This window comes from Malania oleifera, chromosome 12, assembly GCF_029873635.1.
Source record: "Malania oleifera isolate guangnan ecotype guangnan chromosome 12, ASM2987363v1, whole genome shotgun sequence".
Classification (NCBI taxonomy): domain Eukaryota; kingdom Viridiplantae; phylum Streptophyta; class Magnoliopsida; order Santalales; family Ximeniaceae; genus Malania; species Malania oleifera.
The window spans coordinates 40,588,522-40,609,829 of NC_080428.1; the positions used below are offsets into that span (position 1 = coordinate 40,588,522).

Here is a 21,308-nt window from a genome sequence, read left to right on the forward strand (position 1 = left end):
TAAAAAATACTTAAAACTATATTAGTGACAATTTAGAAAATTTGTCGCTAATATAGTTAATTGATTTTTTTATATTTTTAAAATTTTAGAAACTATTAGTGATGGTTTTGAAAAATCTTTAGTAATAGTGTTTTATTTAAATATATATATATATATATATATAAACTATTTATTTACTATATTAGTGACGGTTCAGAAGATTCTTAACTAATAGTCTTTTTCTAGTAACGGTTTATGAAAACTGTTGTTGGAATTGGTGTGATCCCAAGAGGGCGTGGGGTGGGTGAATTGGACATTTAAAACTTATCGGCTAATTTAAAACATTTTGCCAATTCGCCAAAGTTCATATCCCATATACATATATACGTGTATGAAAAGCGAGTTTAACAATAAAAGCAAACATGCACGTGTGCGGTATCTTATTTAAATCAAATATATTCATGAGAATAATTTTGACATTAAATAAATATTCATACACATGCTGAAATTAAAGTGCAAGAATTTAAATAAGATTGAGAGAGCAACATCAAATTTGTTATCGAGGTTCGGCCAACCCAGCCTACATCCCCGCCTTGAGCATACCCCTCAAGGATTCCACTATACCTGCTCACTTAACTGGGTGGAGCAAAAGTCTTTTACATCCTTTCCTTACGAGGTGAGGAAAACCCCAGCTCAATTACTAGGTTGAGCCGAACTAATCTCACTTATGGGGTTAAGACTCCCCAGTTCAATTTTTAGGCTGAACTGAACCAGTCTCATTTACGGGACTGAGACTCCCTAGTTAGATTAATGGGCTGAATCAAACTAGTACAATAAAACCATTTTTGTACATGAAAATGCTTCTGAAAAATACAAGCAGAAATGTACACAATAAGCTCAATAAAAATACGCACTCCAATGATATGAAATAATACTTAGGGGAGTAAGGGTGCTTAACTATATTTAAACCCTACTAAAAAGTTTTCTCCAAAAGGATATTTCATTAAAAATATAGGAGAACCTAGGGTTTTGCTCTTTCAATGATTTTTGCACAAAAAATATATGAATATATATAAATGAGAAATATGTTCTCCAACAAAGATTTTTGCAAATAAGAGTGTTTGGAGAATTAAGAGTTTATGTCCAAGGAAGTATTTGTGCAATAAATAATTTTCTCTCAAAAAATATTTATTAAGGAAATAATTCAAGAGAAAACCAAGGCTATACTCTCAAAAAGATTTTCAAAAAGAAAGAATAAGTGAGAGTAAGCATGTAAAAATAAATGCCCAAAATAAATATACTCTCTTCAAGAGTAATTTTGAAATGAAAAAGTAAAAGACATTTTAAACAATAAAAAACATTTTGGAGGAACTTTGATTAACAATAGATTAGAGAGAAAATTTGGGTTAATTAAACTTGCTAATCTAGAGTAATTAGGGGGTATTTATAGATTTTCAACAAATATGGCCGTTGAGGGAGACGCTTGGTATTTTGGAAAAGTTTAATTAAATTTTAATGATGTTTTAGCACTTAAAAAACATTCCAACCCGAGAGCACCAGTCGACCAAAGGAAGTTCGATTGACTGAGTTGCTTTGAGTTTGGTCGTCCAAGTATTAATTGAACTACAAGTTTGGTCGATCGGACATGGACGTTTTAGGGCGATTTTCCTATTTAGCGCAATTCGATCAACTGGGAGGATTTGAACAGTGAAGTTCGGTGGACCGGGCAGTTGAGTTCTCACATGTGGGAACTTGGTCGACCAGGGGGTTGGCATGCAATTTGAGCTCGATCGACTGGGTGGTCAAAGTGTTGACATAGAGGGAGTTTGGTCGACTGCGTGAGAATGAACAGGCAAGTTCAGTCTACCGGGTAGTGGCCAGAACGTTGACTCAATCCCGGTTCAGTCGATTGAGAGATATTGTACTTTCAAGTGCGGTCAACCGAACATGTAACATTTCGGCTCTAAGTCCCTTATACCTTAGCCCTATTCATATGATGATATATGTTTATGCATGCATGTGAATCCTAGGGTCATTCAGGTCTTTTTGAGGACACTGAAAAAATCTGGGGTCAGTCAATTGAAGGGAGCTCTAAAGTCATTCGGTCCCTATGGTCAAACTACGGCCATTTGAGCATATAATTCATATCATGTAGATGTACGCATTATTACAGACCAGAGATATGAAAAAAAATGCAATACAAATAAAACAAAAATCTCTTATTCTTTCTTCTTTGCTCTTTAACTCAATGGAATACGGCAGATATGAGCTTTGAGACATCACATGGCTTCCATTTCCTCTTAATCTTATGTGTAACCTGAAATATACTTATTCACGCACTTAAAAGCACACATAAGAACCGCTTGTGTTTGTCAACATCAAAATGGAGATTGGACTCAAAAAGCCAACAATATCCCCTTTTTTTATGATGACAAGCACATAAGAGCAAAATGGATACAACCTAAAAAGGCTCCCATTTACAATATGCATAATGTAAAAGTATAGACAATACAGTACAAGCATAGCACAAGAGAAGATATTTACAAAGATTGTGCATTTAAATTTTTCATTAAAGCACAGGCTCAGATAATTATCCCTATAATAGTTGCCCTTATGTTTTTCCCCATCAAGATATTTGCCCCTATGGTCATAAATATTTCGCTAAAAAATATTCTCCCCCTTTTGTCATCAGCAAAAGGGCTAAGCTAGGTAGAAAGGATTGAGCATTTAAAACAAGCTTAGAAAAGAGAACACCCTTTTTAAAAATAATTTTTAAAGAAAACTCTCCCTCCTTTTAGTATAGATTATGGGCATAAAAATTTATAATTGTTTGAAAGAAATATGACATTTAAGCACAGAACAATTTTTATAACTGGTCATTAAGAAATTAAAAAACATATGACAAACAAAATCAAACCAGGATTATCCACAAACCATGGCAATTTAGACATATCATAAGACTCGTTAAAGATTTGAGTTCAACACGCACGACATATGATAGAAAATGTAGGTTTGAGCATAAGAGTGGTTTAACTAGTTCATATGCATTTCATGAACAATCAATGAACCAGTCATGTAATATAACACCTTTAAAATATTTCATGACAAAAAATTTTAATGCAGAGAGAGCATAAATCATGTAGGCATTTAAGCACACAAGCAAGAACCAAGATGTATTCTATATAAGTTCAGTTCTTGCTTTTAAAAATTTGTATATAACTAAGTGTATATATATATATATATATATATATATATATGTGTGTGTGTGTGTGTGTGTGTGTGTGTGTGTGTGTGTGTGTGTATGTATAAAATATATCCCCTTAAAATTTTCAATAAATAGTGTGGGCTTATGCTTGCTGAAAAAGAAACTTTAATTTAAAACTCAAACAAACATTATTTTTCTGGTTTATCATTTAAGCACCAAAATCAAAGTACCAGAAAAATGCAACTATATAAATCCAAGGATATTAAATAAATTTAAGAATAAGGATCATATGGCAAAACCTAAAACATTGTGGCAAACAAAATATTTTCATTTATTATATTCAATGAAGATATTACAATTAAGCATAAGCCACAATGAATTCAAAAACCAAATCTAAACTAGAAATGTTGTGAGCACAAGAAGATAGAAAAAAAATAATGGCAAGGTGCTCCCCCTATCAATTTGAATACGTGTGTAGATTCTTTTAACTACTTATACTGATATAATTTGTGAAAATTCATTAAAAGTCCAAACAATATAAGTATTAATTTCATATTTTACCAGATAAGTGTTAGACATATAAATTTCACCAGTAAAATGTCCCTAAACACACATGCACTAAAAGTCAAGAAGTAAATCAAGCATGGTGTTCATGTGTACTCGAAACAGTTCATATCAAAGATATTCAGTAGAGATAGGATATGATGTTCAAGGTGCCAAAATAAATTTCAAATTCAAAAAGTAGAAACAATGAAAGTATGAGTCCATGGGATAGGTGAGTTATAATTCTTATCTAAAAGATGGGGCTAAAACTCCCTTGTCGCGATGTCCCGGAGCGCGGGTGCGTTGAGGTGGCGAAATAAAAATGTGTTTTAATTTTTCTTGAAAAATAGGAATATCGGAGTCGCCACTAACCTTTTAGTGTGGTTAAAACACTTAATTACTACCCAGAATGGGCCTACGTTACCAGAGCTGGGGTCGGGAGTTCGGTTACGCGAGGGGAAAGTATGAGCACCCCCTACGCGCCCGTTCTTATGAATGGTACCTAATTAATTTGGACTTATCCCTAAGTTAATCTAAAAAATCTTTAGAATTACTCCCTATTAATGAACTTACCAATATACATGCGAAATAAATAAATAAATAAATAATACAAAAATACATACATAGATATACTATATATTCCCTCAGAATCGGGACACGTGAAGCCCTAAAGCTCCGACCCTTTCATTAAAATCATAGGGATAATAATCAAGAAAATATTTAAGAAAATACGCTCTCAAATTTTAGAAATCTTACAGGTTTTTTTTAAAATTTTTTTTATATAGGATAATACTAATACGGGAGGTTTTAATATATGGTAATAGGGTAATAAGCAACACATACCTATTAAAATATTACGAATGTCAAAATAAGTAATAAAATACCATAATACTATATATATTAAGATACTAAGGATACTATAAAAAGTAATACCATATATGCTAACAATGCTCCGATAAGTAATACTAATATACTAAAGATACCACAATAAGTATTATATCGTAATAGTAATCTACCTCAATACTTAATAAAATACCATAATGGTGAACTATTTTTCTACCTAATAATGATTCCTTAATAATAAACTACCATAATAAATAAGAATTACAATAATACCTTAATAATAAACTATCATATTATTAATGAGAATGATAAACTGAAACCCTAATGTACAATATAACGACAAAGTAATAAACCCTAAACATAGATAAATATACATTGAATAAACCACAATAGCCACAATGAAAAACCCTAAATATGAATATTAAACATTAAATGCAACCAAGATGATAAAGAAAAACCTTAATAGGAATGTAAAATTTAACAATCACGATGACCACTTTAAATATGCGCACATGTACATTTAAACACAGCGCCAATAATAACAAAAACTCAAAGTAATTAAACTTGAACATACATTAACAATGATAACCCTACATGGAAGGCATGAACATGAACAGTAATTACAAGGACAAATATTATGTATAAGAACAAATCATAAAAAATTTAAACATGAAGGAATATTATGAGACCAAAAATCCTGCCACAAGAAAAATAAACCAATCAATATTTACCATTGTAAAAATTTAAAAATGGATATTGAACACTAAAGATAATATTACTATATTGATCATCTAACAAGTATAGTAATAACAAGTAAAATAAAATAAATAAATAATAAGAAAACTTAAATAAATTAAAGTCTGTATATACAACATGCAAAAATTAAAAAAAAACAGACTTAAACTTTATGTCTAAAATGCAAACTGAACCCATATATATATATTCGTGTGTGTGTGTATGTATATGCAGCATGCATAAATAAAATAAAATCTTAAACTTTATAAAATGCAAACTGAACCCATATATATATATATATATATATATATATATATATATTTTCGCGCGCGCGTGTGTGTGCAGATATGGCAGAGGGAGGCAGGAGACTCACCGTGGGTTCTCGTGGAGATGCCGGAGAAGGATTTTACCTGTGGATGGGGGTTGATGAGGGTGGTTGTTAGAGATGACGGCGGTGACGAAGCCGTGAAGAAGAGCAGTAGCCAACCTGCCGGAGCTCAGAGGAGCGGACTCTGTGGCCAAGTGGTGTCGACGAAGCCAAGGTTGCCGGAGATGATGGGCGGCGAGGCGAGTGGCTGGACCTGCTGATTCGACTTGGTTCGTTACGGGAGCCTGGCAGGGAGTTCAGGTCTTCCAGAGCTGCTGGCCGCTGGGCGGCTGGAAATCCTTGGCTGCAGGTGGCTGCTGTGAGAGACATAGCCAGAGCTGTAGAGGGGAGTTGGCTCGGAGGAACTTCTTGGCTGCTGCAGGAGAAGCTGGTGCAGAGTGGCTAGAACAGAGGGGCTTCATGGCCGCAGTAGAGGCAGAGCCAAGAGGGGAAATAGAGGGAGAAGAGTATAGAGTAAGAGATGCTGGGGAGACAGAAACGAGAGAGAGAGAGAGAGAGAGATGGACGAGAAGGGTATAGAGTAAGAGATGCTGGGGAGATAGAAACGAGAGAGAGAGAGAGAGAGAGAGAGAGAGAGAGAGAGAGAGAGAGAGAGATGGACCTATGTGCGTGCAAGGTTAAGTTTTTTTCTTTTAAATCCCCCCCCAGGGGCAGTGAGAATGTAGCCTATTTATAGGCTTTTACCCCAAAACCCTAAACCAAATAATAATAATAATAATAATAATAATAATAATAATATATCAAAAATAATAATAGTAAAGTAATAATAATAATACTACCAGTAATAGATAATAATGAATAATAATAAAAATAATCATAGTAAAGTAATAATAAAATAAAGATAATAAAAATACTAATAAAAATAATAATAAAAATTAAAAAATTAATAGTAATAATGATAATAAAAATACTAAAAATAATAATGATAGTAAAATAATAATAACAATAAAAATAAGGTAATAATAATAATAATAATAATAATAATAATAATAATAAGAGACTCCTTGTTCTATCTGGTTAGGGTAGAAATAGGGTGTCTACAACTGCCCCTCTTTATAGGTTTTGTTGCTTTAATGTAACGGTAGGAACTCTCCTACATTTTTTGTAGAAGTAAGCATACGAAAATAAAAGACACTTATTTTAGCTAGGCCATTCAACTCCCTATGGCTTTTAGGTTAATCAAGAATTGTATATTTCTGCCAACACGGGATGATTTGCACTGAGTGTAAGAATCCAGGCAGGAGTATGCAACATTGTCTCGCACTGGATGTAAGAATCCAGGTTGAGGTACACAAGAATAGCTTGCACTGAATGTAAGAATCCAAGTTGAGGTACATAGGGATAACTTGCTGCGAATGTAAGAATTCGAGCCGTAGCAAATACAATGATCTAAGCCATGGAACACAATGATGGCTTAATGCGAATGTAAGAATCCAAGCCGTAGTGGATACAATGACCCGAGCCATGGGACACGATGATGGCTTGCTTCGAATGTAAGAATTCGAGCCGTAGTGGATACGATGATCCGAGCCATAGGAAACAATGATGACTTGCTATGAATATAAGAATCTGAGTCAAAACGGATACGATGATTCGAGCCATAGGACACAATAATGGCTTGCTGCAAATGTAAGAATCCGAGCCATAGCGGATATGATGATTCGAGCTATGGGACACAATGATGGTTTGCTTCGAATGTAAGAATCTAAATCGTAGATGATCCAAGCCATGGGACACAATGATGGCTTGCTGCGAATGTAAGAACCTGAACCATGGGACATAATGATGGCTTGCTTCGAATGTAAGAATCCGAGTCGTAGCGCATACGATGATCCGAGTTATAGGGCACAATGATGGCTTGCTGCGAATTTAAGAATTCAAGTCGTAGCGGATACGATGATCTGAGCCATTGGACACAATGATGACTTGCTGCAAATGTAAGAATCCGAGCCGTAGTGGATATGATGATCCGAGCCATGGGACACAATGATGGTTTACTTTGAATGTAAGAATCTGAGCCGCAGTGGATACGATGATCCGAACCATGGGGCACAATGATGGCTTGCTTCGAATGTAAGAATCTGAGCCGTAGTAAATACAATGATTCGAGCCACAAGACACAATAATGGCTTGCTTTGAATGTAAGAATCCGAGTCGTAGCGTATACGATGACCCGAGCCATGAGACACAATGATGGCTTGCTTCGAATGCAAGAATCCGAGCCGTAGCGGATGTTGTGATCCGAGGCATGAGACACAATGATGGCTTGCTTCGAATGTAAGAATCTGAGCCATAGTGGATACGATGATCCGAGCCACAAGACACAACAATGGCTTGCTTTGAATGTAAGAATCTGAGCCGTAGCAGATATGATGATCCTAGACATTGGACACGATGATGGCTTGCTTCGAATGTAAGAATCTGAGACGTAACGGATGCAATGATCTGAGCCATGGGACACAATGATGGCTTGCTTTGAATGTAAGAATCCGAGTCGTAGCAGATATGATGATCTGAGCCATGGGACACAAAGATGGTTTGATGCGAATGTAAGAATCCGAGCCATAGAGGATACGATGATCCGAGCCATGGGACACAATGATGGCTTGCTTCGAATGTAAGAATCTGAGCCATAGCGGATACGATGATCCAAGTCACAAGATGCAACAATGGCTTATTTTGAATGTAAGAATTCGAGCCGTAGCAGATACGATGATCCGACCCATGGGACACAATGATGGATTGCTTTGAATGTAAGAATCTGACTCGTAGTGGATACGATGATCCGAGTCATGGGACACAACGATGGCTTGTTTCGAATGTAATAATCTAAGCCATAGTGGATACGATGATCCGAGCCATGGGACACAATAATGGCTTGCTTCGAATGTAAGAATCCGAATTGTAGCGGATACGATGATCCAAACCATCTCAACCAGCAACAAAGTGTGAAACCAAAGTTTGGAAAATGGTTACTCTATTTGGAAAATGCGCTTGGGGTAAGGTCTGAATGTCAATGAATGAATCCTTTTTTTTTTGGAATTTGTTGCCTCAGTTTCAAAATAAATCAATGTGTGTTTGGGGTCAACTGCCCCAGTTTCCAGGTGAATCAATGTATGCTTGGGGTCAGCTACCTCGGCTTAGATATTTGCACAACAGTAATCTCTCAATCAAAGATATCAAATGATCATTTCAAAGCTTATTCAATAAGACAAGTGTGAAAGGTGCTCTATTATTGCTTGTGATGCTAGGATGTAATGATATGCTGCTATATGTATGCATGTTACTAACTTATGATGCTAGAATGCAGTGATATGTTGCTATTTGTCTACATTTTTCCCTTTTTTAATTTTTTAATTTTTTAGTTTTTTAATTTTTTTAATTTTTTTAATTTTTTTAATTTTATTTTTGTGCAATGCATGAGGATGCATGAAAAGTATGGTAATGCATGAAATGTGAGATAACGCATGAAATGCATGTGTGTTTTGACTTAGTGCTATATATATATAGAAAATTCTATCAAGTGTACTATAGAAAAAGCACGTTTTTATTAAGACAAGCAAAGATGTGACTATTTCCTAATATATATTTTTTTTAATAATGAACGTGCTAAACGATAGGTTTTGACTTAGTGATATATATATATATATATATATATATATATAGAAAATTCTATCACATGTGCTACAGAAGAAACACTTTTTTATAAAGTCAAGCAAAGATGTGGCTATTTCCTGATCTTTTTGTAATAATGAACATGCTAAATGAGAGGTTTTGACTTAGTGCTATATATATATATATAGAAAATTCTATCATGTGTGCTACAGAAAAAGCACGTTTTTATCAAGACAAGCGAAGATGTGAGTATTTCTTGATTTTTTTTGAAATAAAGAGCATGCTAAATGATGGGTTTTGACTTAGTGCTATATATATAGATATATATAGAAAATTTTATCACATGTACTACAGAACGATTTACCTCCTTTATGGCCGTTTGAGCTAGAGTCACATGGAGCTATAGACTTTTCATGCTTAGATGCTCCATATCTCTTTTCAAGTTCTCCCATATTGCTTTAACATTTTAACATGCCCTTACTTCACGAAAGATACTAGTATCTAAAGCATAAAATAGAACATTCATGTTCACTGCTCACTTATGAAATGCCCTTGAAAGAAACGAATCCTGAACCTAAGCACAAGAAGTCTATTGCTTTAAAAGTGGCTAATGAAAGCTCAAGTGATGATGATAGTGAATCAAGTGATCTAGACCAAGATGAATTGACATTTATTACTAAAAGACTTGGCAAGTTCTATAGAAGAAAAAAAGTTCCCTAGAAAGTTTATTAAAGCAAAATCTGAAAAAGGTAAAACATGTAGGAAGGAAAACAAAAATAAAAATGATCCACCTATATGTTATCTTTGCAAAAAGTAAAATCATATCAAACCGGACTGCCCTCAGCTAAAGAAGGAAAAGAAGAAAAAGAAGACATCTATGAAAGCAACATGGGATGACACGAGTTCAAGCGAAACGAAAAATGAGACAAGCAGGCAAGAGATAGGTAACATATGCTTCATGACACATAATGAAGAGGTAAATTCGTATTGTTCCTCATTAAAAGAATCCAGTAGTGAATCATGTGATGAATCTTGTGATAACATGCCTTCATACAAAGAACTTCAAGGTGAGTTGTTTGCCTTATATGAAAGATTTATCCAAGTTTATAAAATAAATATAACTCTAAAAGAACAAGATGAAAAACTAATGAAACAACTTGAAACCTCTAAATTTATTGAAAAAGAGAAAGAAACCCACATTGAAAATCTAAAAGAAAAAATAAATTATATGACTCAAGATATAGTCAAATTACAAGTAGATGATCAAAATAAGAGGGATTTAGAAATAAGTGATTTTAAAAAGACAATTGAGGATAAAGATAAAATTATCTACAACTTCACAAAAGGAAAAGAAAACTTTGAGAAAATGGTTAGACAACAAAGGATGCATGAAAATAAAGAAGGAATTGGTTATAATGGAATAACAAATAAAAGAAAGAAGAAGTTGTTCATGGGATACTTTGTGAAAGAAGCCAAATATTATGCTAGTACTTCCTCTACCAATGTACATGAACATACTACTTGCTACATGTGTAAGAACAAAGGACATATTATGTTTAATTGTCCACTTAAAAAGAAATATGTTAAAATTAAAAATGAATGGAAAGTAAACAATGGAACTAGATATGATTTAAAGAAAGTTAAGAAAAAATGGGTTCCAAAAGTAACACCTTAAATCCTTTATTGTAGGTATGCTTTAGGACAACAACATCAAGGGAAAAGTGGTACTTGGATAGCGGGTGTTCAAGACACATGACAGGAGATAGAACCAAGTTCACCACAATAAAAAAAAAGTATGGGGGATACTTAACCTTCAGTGACAATGCCAAAGGTAAAATTGTTGGAATTGACAAAGTAGGTTAGGAGCCCTCACTTACAATTGATGATGTGTTGTTTGAAGATGGTTTGAAGCATAATCTATTAAGTATTAGTCAACTTAGTGACAAAGGTTTTGAAATCATCTTTAAGAAAGACAAATGCATAATTCAAAATCTTAAGAATAATGAAATTCTATTTATAGCTCATAGAATGAACAATGTGTATTGCATAAATCTTGATAATTTAATATCTCAAGATGTAACTTGCTTGGCTGCAATAAATGAAAATAATTGGCTTTGGCACATAAGAATAGGACATGCTAGCATGGATCTTCTATCTAAATTGTCTAAGAAGAATCAAGTAAAAGGCCTACAAAATATTAAATTTATAAAAGATAAAATTTGTGATGCTTGCCAATTAGGAAAACAAGTCAAGTCAAGACAAGCTTTTAAAAAAAGAAATACATATCAACTAGTAGGCCCTTAGAACTCATGCACTTAGACTTGTTTGGACCTACTAGAACTCAAAGCTTAGGCGGAAAACAATGTGCTTTTGTGATTGTTGACGATTGTTCTAAATACACATGGGTATTGTTTTTAGCCAATAAAGATGAAGCTTGTGATATGTTAATAACTCTATGCAAGAAACTTCAAAATGAGAAAGGTTATAATATTACCAACTTTAGGAGTGACCAAGGTAGAGAATTAAAAAATAAAGATGTTGAATAATTTTTTAGTGATCATGGTACAAATCATAATTTTTCAGGCGCTAAAACTCCACAACAAAATGGAGTTGTTGAAAGGAAAAATAGAACCTTTCAAGAAATGGCTAGAACGATGCTAAATAAAAACAATTTACCTAAGTATTTTTAGGCTGGAGCTATAAATACAACTTGTTAGGTGATAAATAGGGTATTTATTAGAGGAAGCCTAAACAAGACATCATATGAACTATGGAAAGATAGAAGGCCTAACATAGCTTACTTCCATGTATTTGGGTGTAAGTGCTTTGTTCTAAATAACAAAGATGACTTAGGAAAATTTGATGCCAAATTAGATGAAGGTATTTTCTTAGGATATACTACAAATAGTAAAGTCTATATGATCTATAATAAAAGAACACTTACTATCGTTGAATCAATGCATGTAACTTTTGATGAATCAAATCCCTTTGCAAATGATATCAAGAATGATGAAAAAGAAGATATCACACAAAATGTAGAAAATATTGAAATTAAAGAAGAAATAAATGAAAAAAATGAAGAAACTTCACAAGAAAAACTCACGGAAAATCAAGAATTACCAAAAGAATGGAGTATGTTAAAAATGATCCAAAAGACCAAATTATTGGAGAACCATCAAAAGGAGTAACCACTAGATCATAATTGAAGAACATATGCAACCATTATGCATTTCTGTCTCAAGATGAACCAAAAAATATAGAAGAAGCATTAAATGATGATTCATGGATTATGGCTATGCAAGAAGAGTTCAATCAATTTAAAAGAAGTCAAGTATGACAATTAGTGCCTGAACCTAAAGATCATTCAATCATAGGAATTAAATGGGTCTTTAGAAATAAGAAAGATGAAAATGGGATAGTTATTAGAAACAAAACTAGACTAGTAGCTCAAGGATATAATCAAGAAGAAGGTATTGATTATGATAAAACTTTTGCCCTTGTAGCTAGAATGGAAGCAATTAGAATGCTTCTAGCCTATGCAGCCCATAAGGAATTTAAGTTATATCAAATGAATGTAAAAAGTGCTTTCTTAAATGGGTATATAAATGAAGAAATTTATGTAAAACAACCACTAGGTTTTGAAGACACAAAACATCTCAATCATGTATTTAGATTAACCAAAGCCTTGTATGGTTTAAAACAAGCTCCTAGAGTTTGGTATGAAAGACTAAGCAAATTTCTACTTAATAATGATTTTTCAAGAGGAAAAGTTGACAGCACCTTATTTATAAAGAATAAAAACAAACACATGCTAATAGTACAAATATATGTGGATGACATCATTTTTGGAGCTACAAATGAAAAAATTATGTAAAGAATTTGCAAATCGCATGCAAAAAGAGTTCGAAATGAGTATGATGGGAGAGTTGAATTATTTCCTAGGGTTACAAGTCAAACAAACCAAAAGTGGAACTTTTATAAATCAAACAAAATACATTAAAGATATGTTCAAAAAGTTTGACATGGAAGGAAGTAAACCCATAGGAACTCCTATGAGCACCTAAACAAGCCTTGATAATGATGAAAATGGAATTTCAGTGGACACAAAACATTATTAAGGAATGATAGGAAGCCTACCGTATTTGACAGCTAGTAGACCCGATATCATGTTTAGTGTATGCATGTGTGCTAGATTTCAATCAGCACCAAAGGAATCTCATCAAGTAACTATTAAAAGAATACTAAGGTACTTAGTAGGTACTCTTGATTTAGGATTGTGGTATCCCAAGGAGATTGATTTTGAAATAATTAGCTATTCGAATACAGATTATGCTGGATGTAAAATAGATAGAAAAAGTACTAGTGGCACTTGTCACTTTATAGGACGCTCACTAGTATCTTGGTTTTCAAAGAAGCAAAATTACGTAGCTTTATCCCTAGCCAAAGCTGAATACATAGCTACCAGGAGTTGTTGTGCACAAACACTATATATGAAACAACAACTAAAAGACTTCAATCTTGAATACCAAACAATATCAATTAAGTGTGACAACACAAGTGCAATAAAAATTTCTAAAAATCCTATTTCACACTCACGAACTAAGCACATTGATATAAGACATCACTTTCTAAGAGATCATGTTCAAAAAGAAGATATAATACTTGAATTTTTCAATACAAATGATCAATGGGCATATATATTTACAAAACCTCTCAGTGAAGAAAGATTCATAACTATAAGGAGAGAACTTGGATTAATACATTGCAGAGAAGTGTTTTAGAAAGAAATTATGAAATTTTTCTAGACTTCAATCATCTGAGCCTAAATCCTCAAACGACTTAACACTGTAGACTGCAGGTTGAGAAGATTGAACTTGGACTTCAGACATCTAGGAGGCTACTGACTTTTAAAATTCATTGAAAATCTTGAGACTACTGAAGATAATCTTCAGTATTCTAAAGTCACGGAGTTTAAATATAACAACTCCTTCAAAATCCCAATTTCAAACATTTGAAGTCTATTCCATTACTCCCCTGAACTTACCTCCCTCTATTTCCTTCCACTCTCAACCAAAAATCCTTCAATCCAAAGCTTTATTTACTCTTCAAAAATCACTCTCACACAATCTAGGGTTTTCAAATCAAGCTCTTTCGCCTACTCCAATCATGCTTTGCACCAAAAAAAATGGCAAATCATGGATCTTCTTTAGGAAGGGATGACCAAAATATTGAAAAATGGCTTGTTGCACCACAAGCCAAACTCAGTTATCGTTCCTCTCTTAGCATTGTTGATCCTATTCTAGGTAAGGTCTTAGACATCTCCTTCTTCACTGATGAATTTCTTGAAATTCTCCCGTTATTTAAAAATATAGGATGGGATAATTTCATTGTTTAGCAATCCAAAGGCACCTTTCCTAATCTTGTCAAAATATTCTACGCAAACTTGATTTATGAAAATGGCATTTTTTCATTTGAAGTTAAGGGGAAGAAAACTCTTTTAAATTCTAAAATACTATCTTCTATCTTCAAAATCACTCCAAGAGAATTTGAATGTCCCACTCTCACTCAATCCTAGATTTTTGAACAAGGTTTTACACCTGAAACCTTTCTACCATTAGTTATGGAAAGCAAATCCATATACTTTAGGCATCCTCCGTCATATAAGTAACTTAATTTAAAAGCCCAAATTCTACATAAGATTATTTCCTATAATATTCTCCCCAAATAGGGTTCGTTCAATCATCTTTCATACATGGAATGTTTAGTTCTTTTGTGTCTTCTTAAAGAAAAAAAAAAAACTAGATTTGGCTAGCTTGATTATAAAATGGATGTGGACCAAACTAGAATCCACCAGCATCTTTCTCCCCTATGGTGGTGTTCTCACCCTTCTCCTTGCTTATTTCATATCTTAAATGCTTCCTAATTCTTCATTAAAAGAACCTGATATGATCTTTTGAATCTTACCATCTTAAAACAAATGGGGTACAACAAAGGCAGTGAGGGTTGGTAGTATAAGGCTAGTAGACCTCAGCATGCTCTAACAGCCTCAGCAGTAGCTCCTCCTCCTCCTCCTACACAGAATGAGGGATCTTTACAAGAAGCACCCTCGTGGATTTTGTCCTTTCAGCAAGACTTCTCCACTTTCTCATCTGAAGTGCAATCCAGGATTCAGAGTATCAAAGAGAAAGTCACCTCACTTGATCAGTGCTTAACTCGGATTGAGGAAGATCAGGAAAATTCTTTTAGGGGTGGTGATCCCATGGACATCAACTCAACTCTCCATAGTGAAGCTGATAGTTCTGAAGAAGAAATTGAGGACGAAGAAGAAGGATATAAGGAAGAAGAAGATCAAGAAGAAGAAAAAGGTCAAGAAGAAGGTCAGGAAGAAGAAGGTCAAGAAGAAGAAGAAGAATAGGAAGATGAAGAAAATAAAGATAGAGTAGATGACTAGCTAATGTTGTATATATAAGTTATAATTATGAATTGTTTGAGTTGTATGGCACTGTTTGAGTTGTTTGACTAGCTGAAGTTATTTTATGAGTTGTTTTTTCTTGATACTTTTTGAATGTAATTCCCTCTATGTGTAATGACATATTTGCTATTATAATATGATTCTATTTCCTATCCCTTGTTTCTTTTTGAATAATGACAAAGGAGGAGAAAATTGTTAGCAAAGATGATACAAAATGAGCTAAAGTGTAATATGCTAAAGTGAAATATGGCACAATATGACACATAACTTGTAAAGTGAAGCAAGTAAAGGTGAATAAGTTATACAAATATAAGAAATCATACTTTAAGTGATACATTTCTTGTGAATGAATTTAAAGAGCTTATACAAATATGAAAGTAAGAAATCATACTTTATGAGCTAATAGATTCATATTGAATAATGTGTGACATACTTGTTAAATATTACTTCATGTTGGATAATATGCTATTTGTTTACTTGAAATTTTTATCATTACTTTTATCAAACATTAAATGGATGCTCATTGTAAGGGCCTTTTTCAAAGGAACTCTCATCTTTGCTCCTTGTTTGTTATCATCAAAAAAGGGGAGATTGTTGGCCTAACCGAGCTTTTCAATTAGTTTTGGTGATAACAAACAAAGGATAATCTAACTTGCAATGGTTGAGTAATGATGTTTCAGGTTTGACAATAATACAAGGATCATTATGGATCATCAAGCCACATTCACCAACAAGTGATCCAAGAGAAGCTTAAAGCAACACCAGATTGATCAATGTATAAGGAATCTAAAACCAGCTCAAGCTAAAGTCCAAGGGATTTCAAAGTGACCATGTCATGGAAGATTTTAAGCTTATAGTATAAGGTTTTAGGATGAGCAGTGTAAGTACTTCATAGTTGAATATTTGTTGAAATATCATTTGAAGTCCTTTAGGAGAAATACATGGACTTAGAGACCTATTTTAAAACCATAGAAAATGTTTTATAAAAGAGTAAAGAAAGAGAGAAAAAAATGGTTTTGAAAAAAAAAATTAAAAACCAGAAAATTGTACTATTCAGAAGACCGAAGTCACAGCCTAGAAGACTGAAGAGTCAACTTCAAAAGACTGAAGTTTAAGTTCAAGCATCTAAAGAATTACTTTAGAAGACTGAAAAATAAGTTCATTCATCCGAAGATTTATTAGAGAAACACAGAAACAAGCAGAACCTTACCAGAAGACTGAACCTTGCCTTTTGTCGTCTGAACCCCAACTTCAGATGTCTGACCCTGTGTCAAGTTCAAAATTTTTAAAACTTTAAGGAACTTCTGAAAATTGAACTTGATAGTTCAGTCGTCTGAACATTGTTAATGGTCAAAATTTTTAAATATTTTAAATGTTTTAAATTGGTTTCTTGTGCTCCAAATTTTCTTAAAACTTGGGAAACACTCCAAGTAATCTTGGGTAGCACGAAACTAACTTTATTAGCCTATAAATACATTATTTTACAAATTGAATCATACCAAGAATTGAAAAATTTGCTCTAAGCTCTCTTGCATTCAAAGCCACTGTTTGCTTAATCTATTGTAATCTGAAAGTGCTGATATTCTGAAAGTGTTGATCATCAATCTCTGAGTTCTACATACTGATTTCTCATCTAGAGAAAATGGGACTTGGTGAATTCTAATCTTGAGCTTCAAATTGTATTTCAAATTTGATATTTAAATTCTAAAGTATATAGATTTGAATTGTACTAATCAGCTCTGTGTGAGAGCACTCTTTGTACACATCTACTTGTTGTTTCTCTTGTAGTTATGGGACGATTCCAGACTTTTTGGATTGTTAACCAAATGAGGGAATATCATTTGGAGATACGGGCTCTAGCCTACTTGAAGGAGTGGTTGTAAAAGGTGTTGTTCCGCTTGGCAAAAGAACTAAGCTAGTGGAATCCTTTGGTGGTTTGCCAAAGGCGAGGACGTAGGCTAGGGATAAGCCGAACCTCATAAAATCTTGGTGTTCTTCTCTCCTCCTTACTCTTTACTTTCTGCATTTTACTTGTATTTGTTGGATGCAAATTGATTGATTGCAGGGCTTAAGTAAATATTCATAGAAGACTCTTGATTCTAGAAAGTATGTTTCAAGTAAACTTTTGTGGAACCCTCAAGGGAGTACGTTGGTTAATTTGCGGAACCCTTGATTAAGAGAGTGCATTATAAAAAAAAACAAAACAGGACTTGCATATAATCACAGGGCTATTACCAAAGGCTGAAAGCATCAAGTTCTTGTTTATTTTGATTAATTGATTTCAATATTGTGGTTGATTGGAATTTGTGGTGTGTCTTGGTTTGATTGATTTAATTATGTTCTTGTTGTTGCACTAAAACAAAAAAGTTTTAAAAGGAGCCTGAAAGTTTTAAATAATCCAATTCATCCCCCTCTTGGGAATCATATTCTACTTTCACCATGCATGCAAAGAGATGTTGTTTTCAACACTATTTCATAATCTATGCGTAACTCTCTCATCTGACCTCCAATTTAGATGATTCAAGATGCTATAGAAAATTAAGAGAATCCTATACAACGTTCATGTTTTGCATTTTGAGACATACTAGTTGCATCAAGGTTAAAATCAGACATGAAATTAGCATACATTGTTTTTATGGACTATTTTGACATTACTTTGTAATCTAAGCATAACTTTCTCGTTCAAGCTCTGATTGAGATAATTCAAAATGCTATGGAAAGCCGATAAAATACATACAACAGTCATGTTTTGATCTTTGAGTGTTACGGGCTGTAGGAAGGTCAAAGTCGGGCTTGAAAGTGGAGGGAAGACCGTGTGCTTTTGAAAATAATAATAATAATAATAAATAAAGGATGATGTGACCCGGCCATGCAACCAGGTCCTCTTAGTGGGTGTTGGGTGATGCATTGGGTGAGGCAAAGAAAGGAAAGAAAGAAAGGAAAAGAAAGGAAAGAAGAAAAGGATAAGAAAAGTCAAAGATGGGGGGCTATGTTGAAAAAGGGACTTAGGGTTAATTTAGGAGGAAACCACTGTAGGGTTGAAAGAGGGCAGGCCATGAACAACTTTCCTAGAGGTTGGCAGCACGGACATGAGAAAAAAAAATAAAAAAGAGATTTAGGGAGGCCGCAACACACATAGGAGGTTTTGAATAAATTCTTTTTGGTGGGAGACATACAGGCAGTCATGAGCAAGAGGTTTTCTTGAAGTCCTTGGAATCTTGTAGAGATAGCATGGAGACTTTTGGGAGACTATGGGGAAGAAGGTCAGCACAGACAGCGACAAAGGTAAGTGGTGGCATAGAAAGAATAAAATATTTTTAGGAGTAAGAAAGTGGTGAACAACGGTGGTGCTTGGGGTGTTTGCGGCGCGCAACGACGGTGCTGTGGGTGCTGAAGCATAGTGAAATTGTTTATGTTTGATTTAATTTTTGGCATGAACTAATTTTTGTATTCTAGGAAAATGATGTAGCCTAGTTTTTAACCTACGCTTGCTCTTCCATGCTAACCTGAAGTAGTTTTCTTTAATGTTTGTTTGAGTTATTATGCGTTTAATGCTTTTAATTAACTTACCATTAATTAGATGATGGTGGTCTTATGATTTTCTATCGAAAGGGGGAATTATAGGATAGATCTAGGATAATTTAGCATAGGTGAATACAGAGATCAAAAGACTTGTATGAACTTACGTAGCATTAAAAAAACGAGGGTCTTATTGTGTTCTTGCGTTATTAATTTGCATATTATTATGTTACATACTAAACAAGAATAGGTTCTAATTGACTATCGAAAGAGGCTTTTGGAAAAAATGGAGATTTGCTAACAAACAAAGAAAACGAAGTTGAATTAGCTAAATGAGTAAAGCATAGTGAGAAACTAAGTGAAATCAGTTTCCTAGATGTTTTCCCCCTCATTAATTTGATACTTGACCAGTTTTATTTTCTCTTGAATAGTTTATTTAAAGTAGCCTTATTTCAACTTCACATTTTGAAATTATTAATCTTTCTAAATAAAATCAAGATTAGTACAATTTTGGTACTTGGAAAAATTAAGACATCAATCCCTGAGGACGATACTCTTCACATCACTATGTTATAAAACTACGATACTGTGCACTTGCAGTTTTGCACCGATCAAGATTTTGGCGCCGTTGCTGGGGATTGAGTTTTTCTTATTTTTTCCAATATCGATACAAAGTTATCTTGGTTTTAATTTAGAATTTTATTTTTATTTGTTTTATTTTATTGTTTTTCTTTTTATTTTAATTTATTTTACTTTATTTTTTTCTTCCTTATTTCATGTGTGTTTTTTATGTTGGATGCGCAGTGTTAGAACATGTGACATTACTCCTTTTGATTCGGAGATTTAAAGAATGCTCAAAGCACTAAGGAAAAAGAGGGTACTAGTTATGGATAACTGACAACAAAATGTGCACCCACGCACCTCGATGGATTATGTACGGCTAGTTGTGAATGAAAACTATTCGGGTTTCATACGATAGCCCATTAATGCCAACAATTTTGAGCTCAAACCCGCATTAATCAACGTGGTGCAGCAAGCCCAATTCAGTGGATCACCACTTGATGATCCAAATATCCATCTGTCGATGTTTATGGAGATTTGTGACACTATAAAGATCAATGGTGTTACGGAAGACACCATTAGACTAAGATTGTTCCCTTTTTCTTTGAGAGACAAGGCAAGAGGTTTTCTACAATCTCTACAACCGGGAAGTATCATGAGTTGGCAGGACATGGTAGAAAAGTTTATGGCTAAATTCTTTCCGCCTGCAAAGACAGCTCAACTCAGGAGTGAGATTGGTCAATTCAAGCAACATGATTTTGAATCACTCTATGAAGCTTAGGAAAGGTATAAGGATTTGATTCGATGTTGCCCACAACATGGATTGCTAGATTGGTTGTAGATTCAGATGTTCTATAATGGGTTAAAAGGGCAAACTCAAACTTTAGTTGATGCTGCATCTAGGGGAACTTTGATGTCAAAGACACCCGAGGGTGCTACTACTCTCCTGGAAGAAATGGTCTCAAATAACTATCAATGACCAACTGAAAGAACTATGGCTAAGAAAGTTGTTGGATTTTATGAATTGGAGCCATTTGCAGCACTATCAGCTCAAGTTGCTTCTTTGGCTCATCAAATTTTAGCTTTGACAACCTAAAGGATACCACAGAGTGCAAAATATGTGGCAGCTACAAGTAGGATAGATCCAAGCAATGGAGCAAGCCAAGAATAGGTTCAATACATCAACAATCAGAACTACAATTATCGTGGTGATCCTTTGCCACAATATCACCATCTAGGGCTTCGAAATCATAAGAATTTGTCTTATGGAAATACAAGGAATGTGTTGCAACCTCTTCCAGGACTTGATAGTCATCAAGGTGAGAATAATATGTCACTTGAGAATGCCATGATATCATATGTTGAGGAGACAAAAGCAAGGTATAAAAAGGCTGATTCACGGTTGGATAACATCGAGATTCATTGCAACAATATAGGAGCCACTATGA

At 34.0% G+C, this 21,308-nt stretch overlaps 1 protein-coding gene and 1 non-coding gene across 2 annotated transcripts; one reads left to right on the forward strand and one right to left on the reverse strand.

The window, feature by feature from the left end:
- The first annotated feature begins 5,695 nt into the window (after positions 1-5,695).
- LOC131143892 (uncharacterized) lies at positions 5,696-15,723 on the forward strand. Its single transcript, XM_058092251.1, has 3 exons — positions 5,696-5,872; positions 5,925-6,146; positions 15,436-15,723. The coding sequence occupies exons 1-3, from the start codon at positions 5,696-5,698 to the stop codon at positions 15,721-15,723; spliced, it is 687 nt and encodes a 228-aa protein (XP_057948234.1).
- A 4,855-nt stretch (positions 15,724-20,578) lies between these two features.
- LOC131145346 (small nucleolar RNA R71) lies at positions 20,579-20,685 on the reverse strand. Its single transcript, XR_009134129.1, has one exon. It is a non-coding gene; the product is annotated as a small nucleolar RNA R71 (small nucleolar RNA).
- Positions 20,686-21,308: the final 623 nt, after the last annotated feature.

Bases quoted from the DNA above. Each gene is read 5' to 3' on its own strand.
- LOC131143892 (XM_058092251.1), top strand. From the start codon at position 5,696: ATGCCGGAGAAGGATTTTACCTGTGGATGGGGGTTGATGAGGGTGGTT. The intron at 5,873-5,924 runs GCGAGTGGCTGG...GGAGCCTGGCAG, and splicing joins CGGAGATGATGGGCGGCGAG to GGAGTTCAGGTCTTCCAGAG. The intron at 6,147-15,435 runs GTAAGAGATGCT...TTGTCCTTTCAG, and splicing joins TAGAGGGAGAAGAGTATAGA to CAAGACTTCTCCACTTTCTC.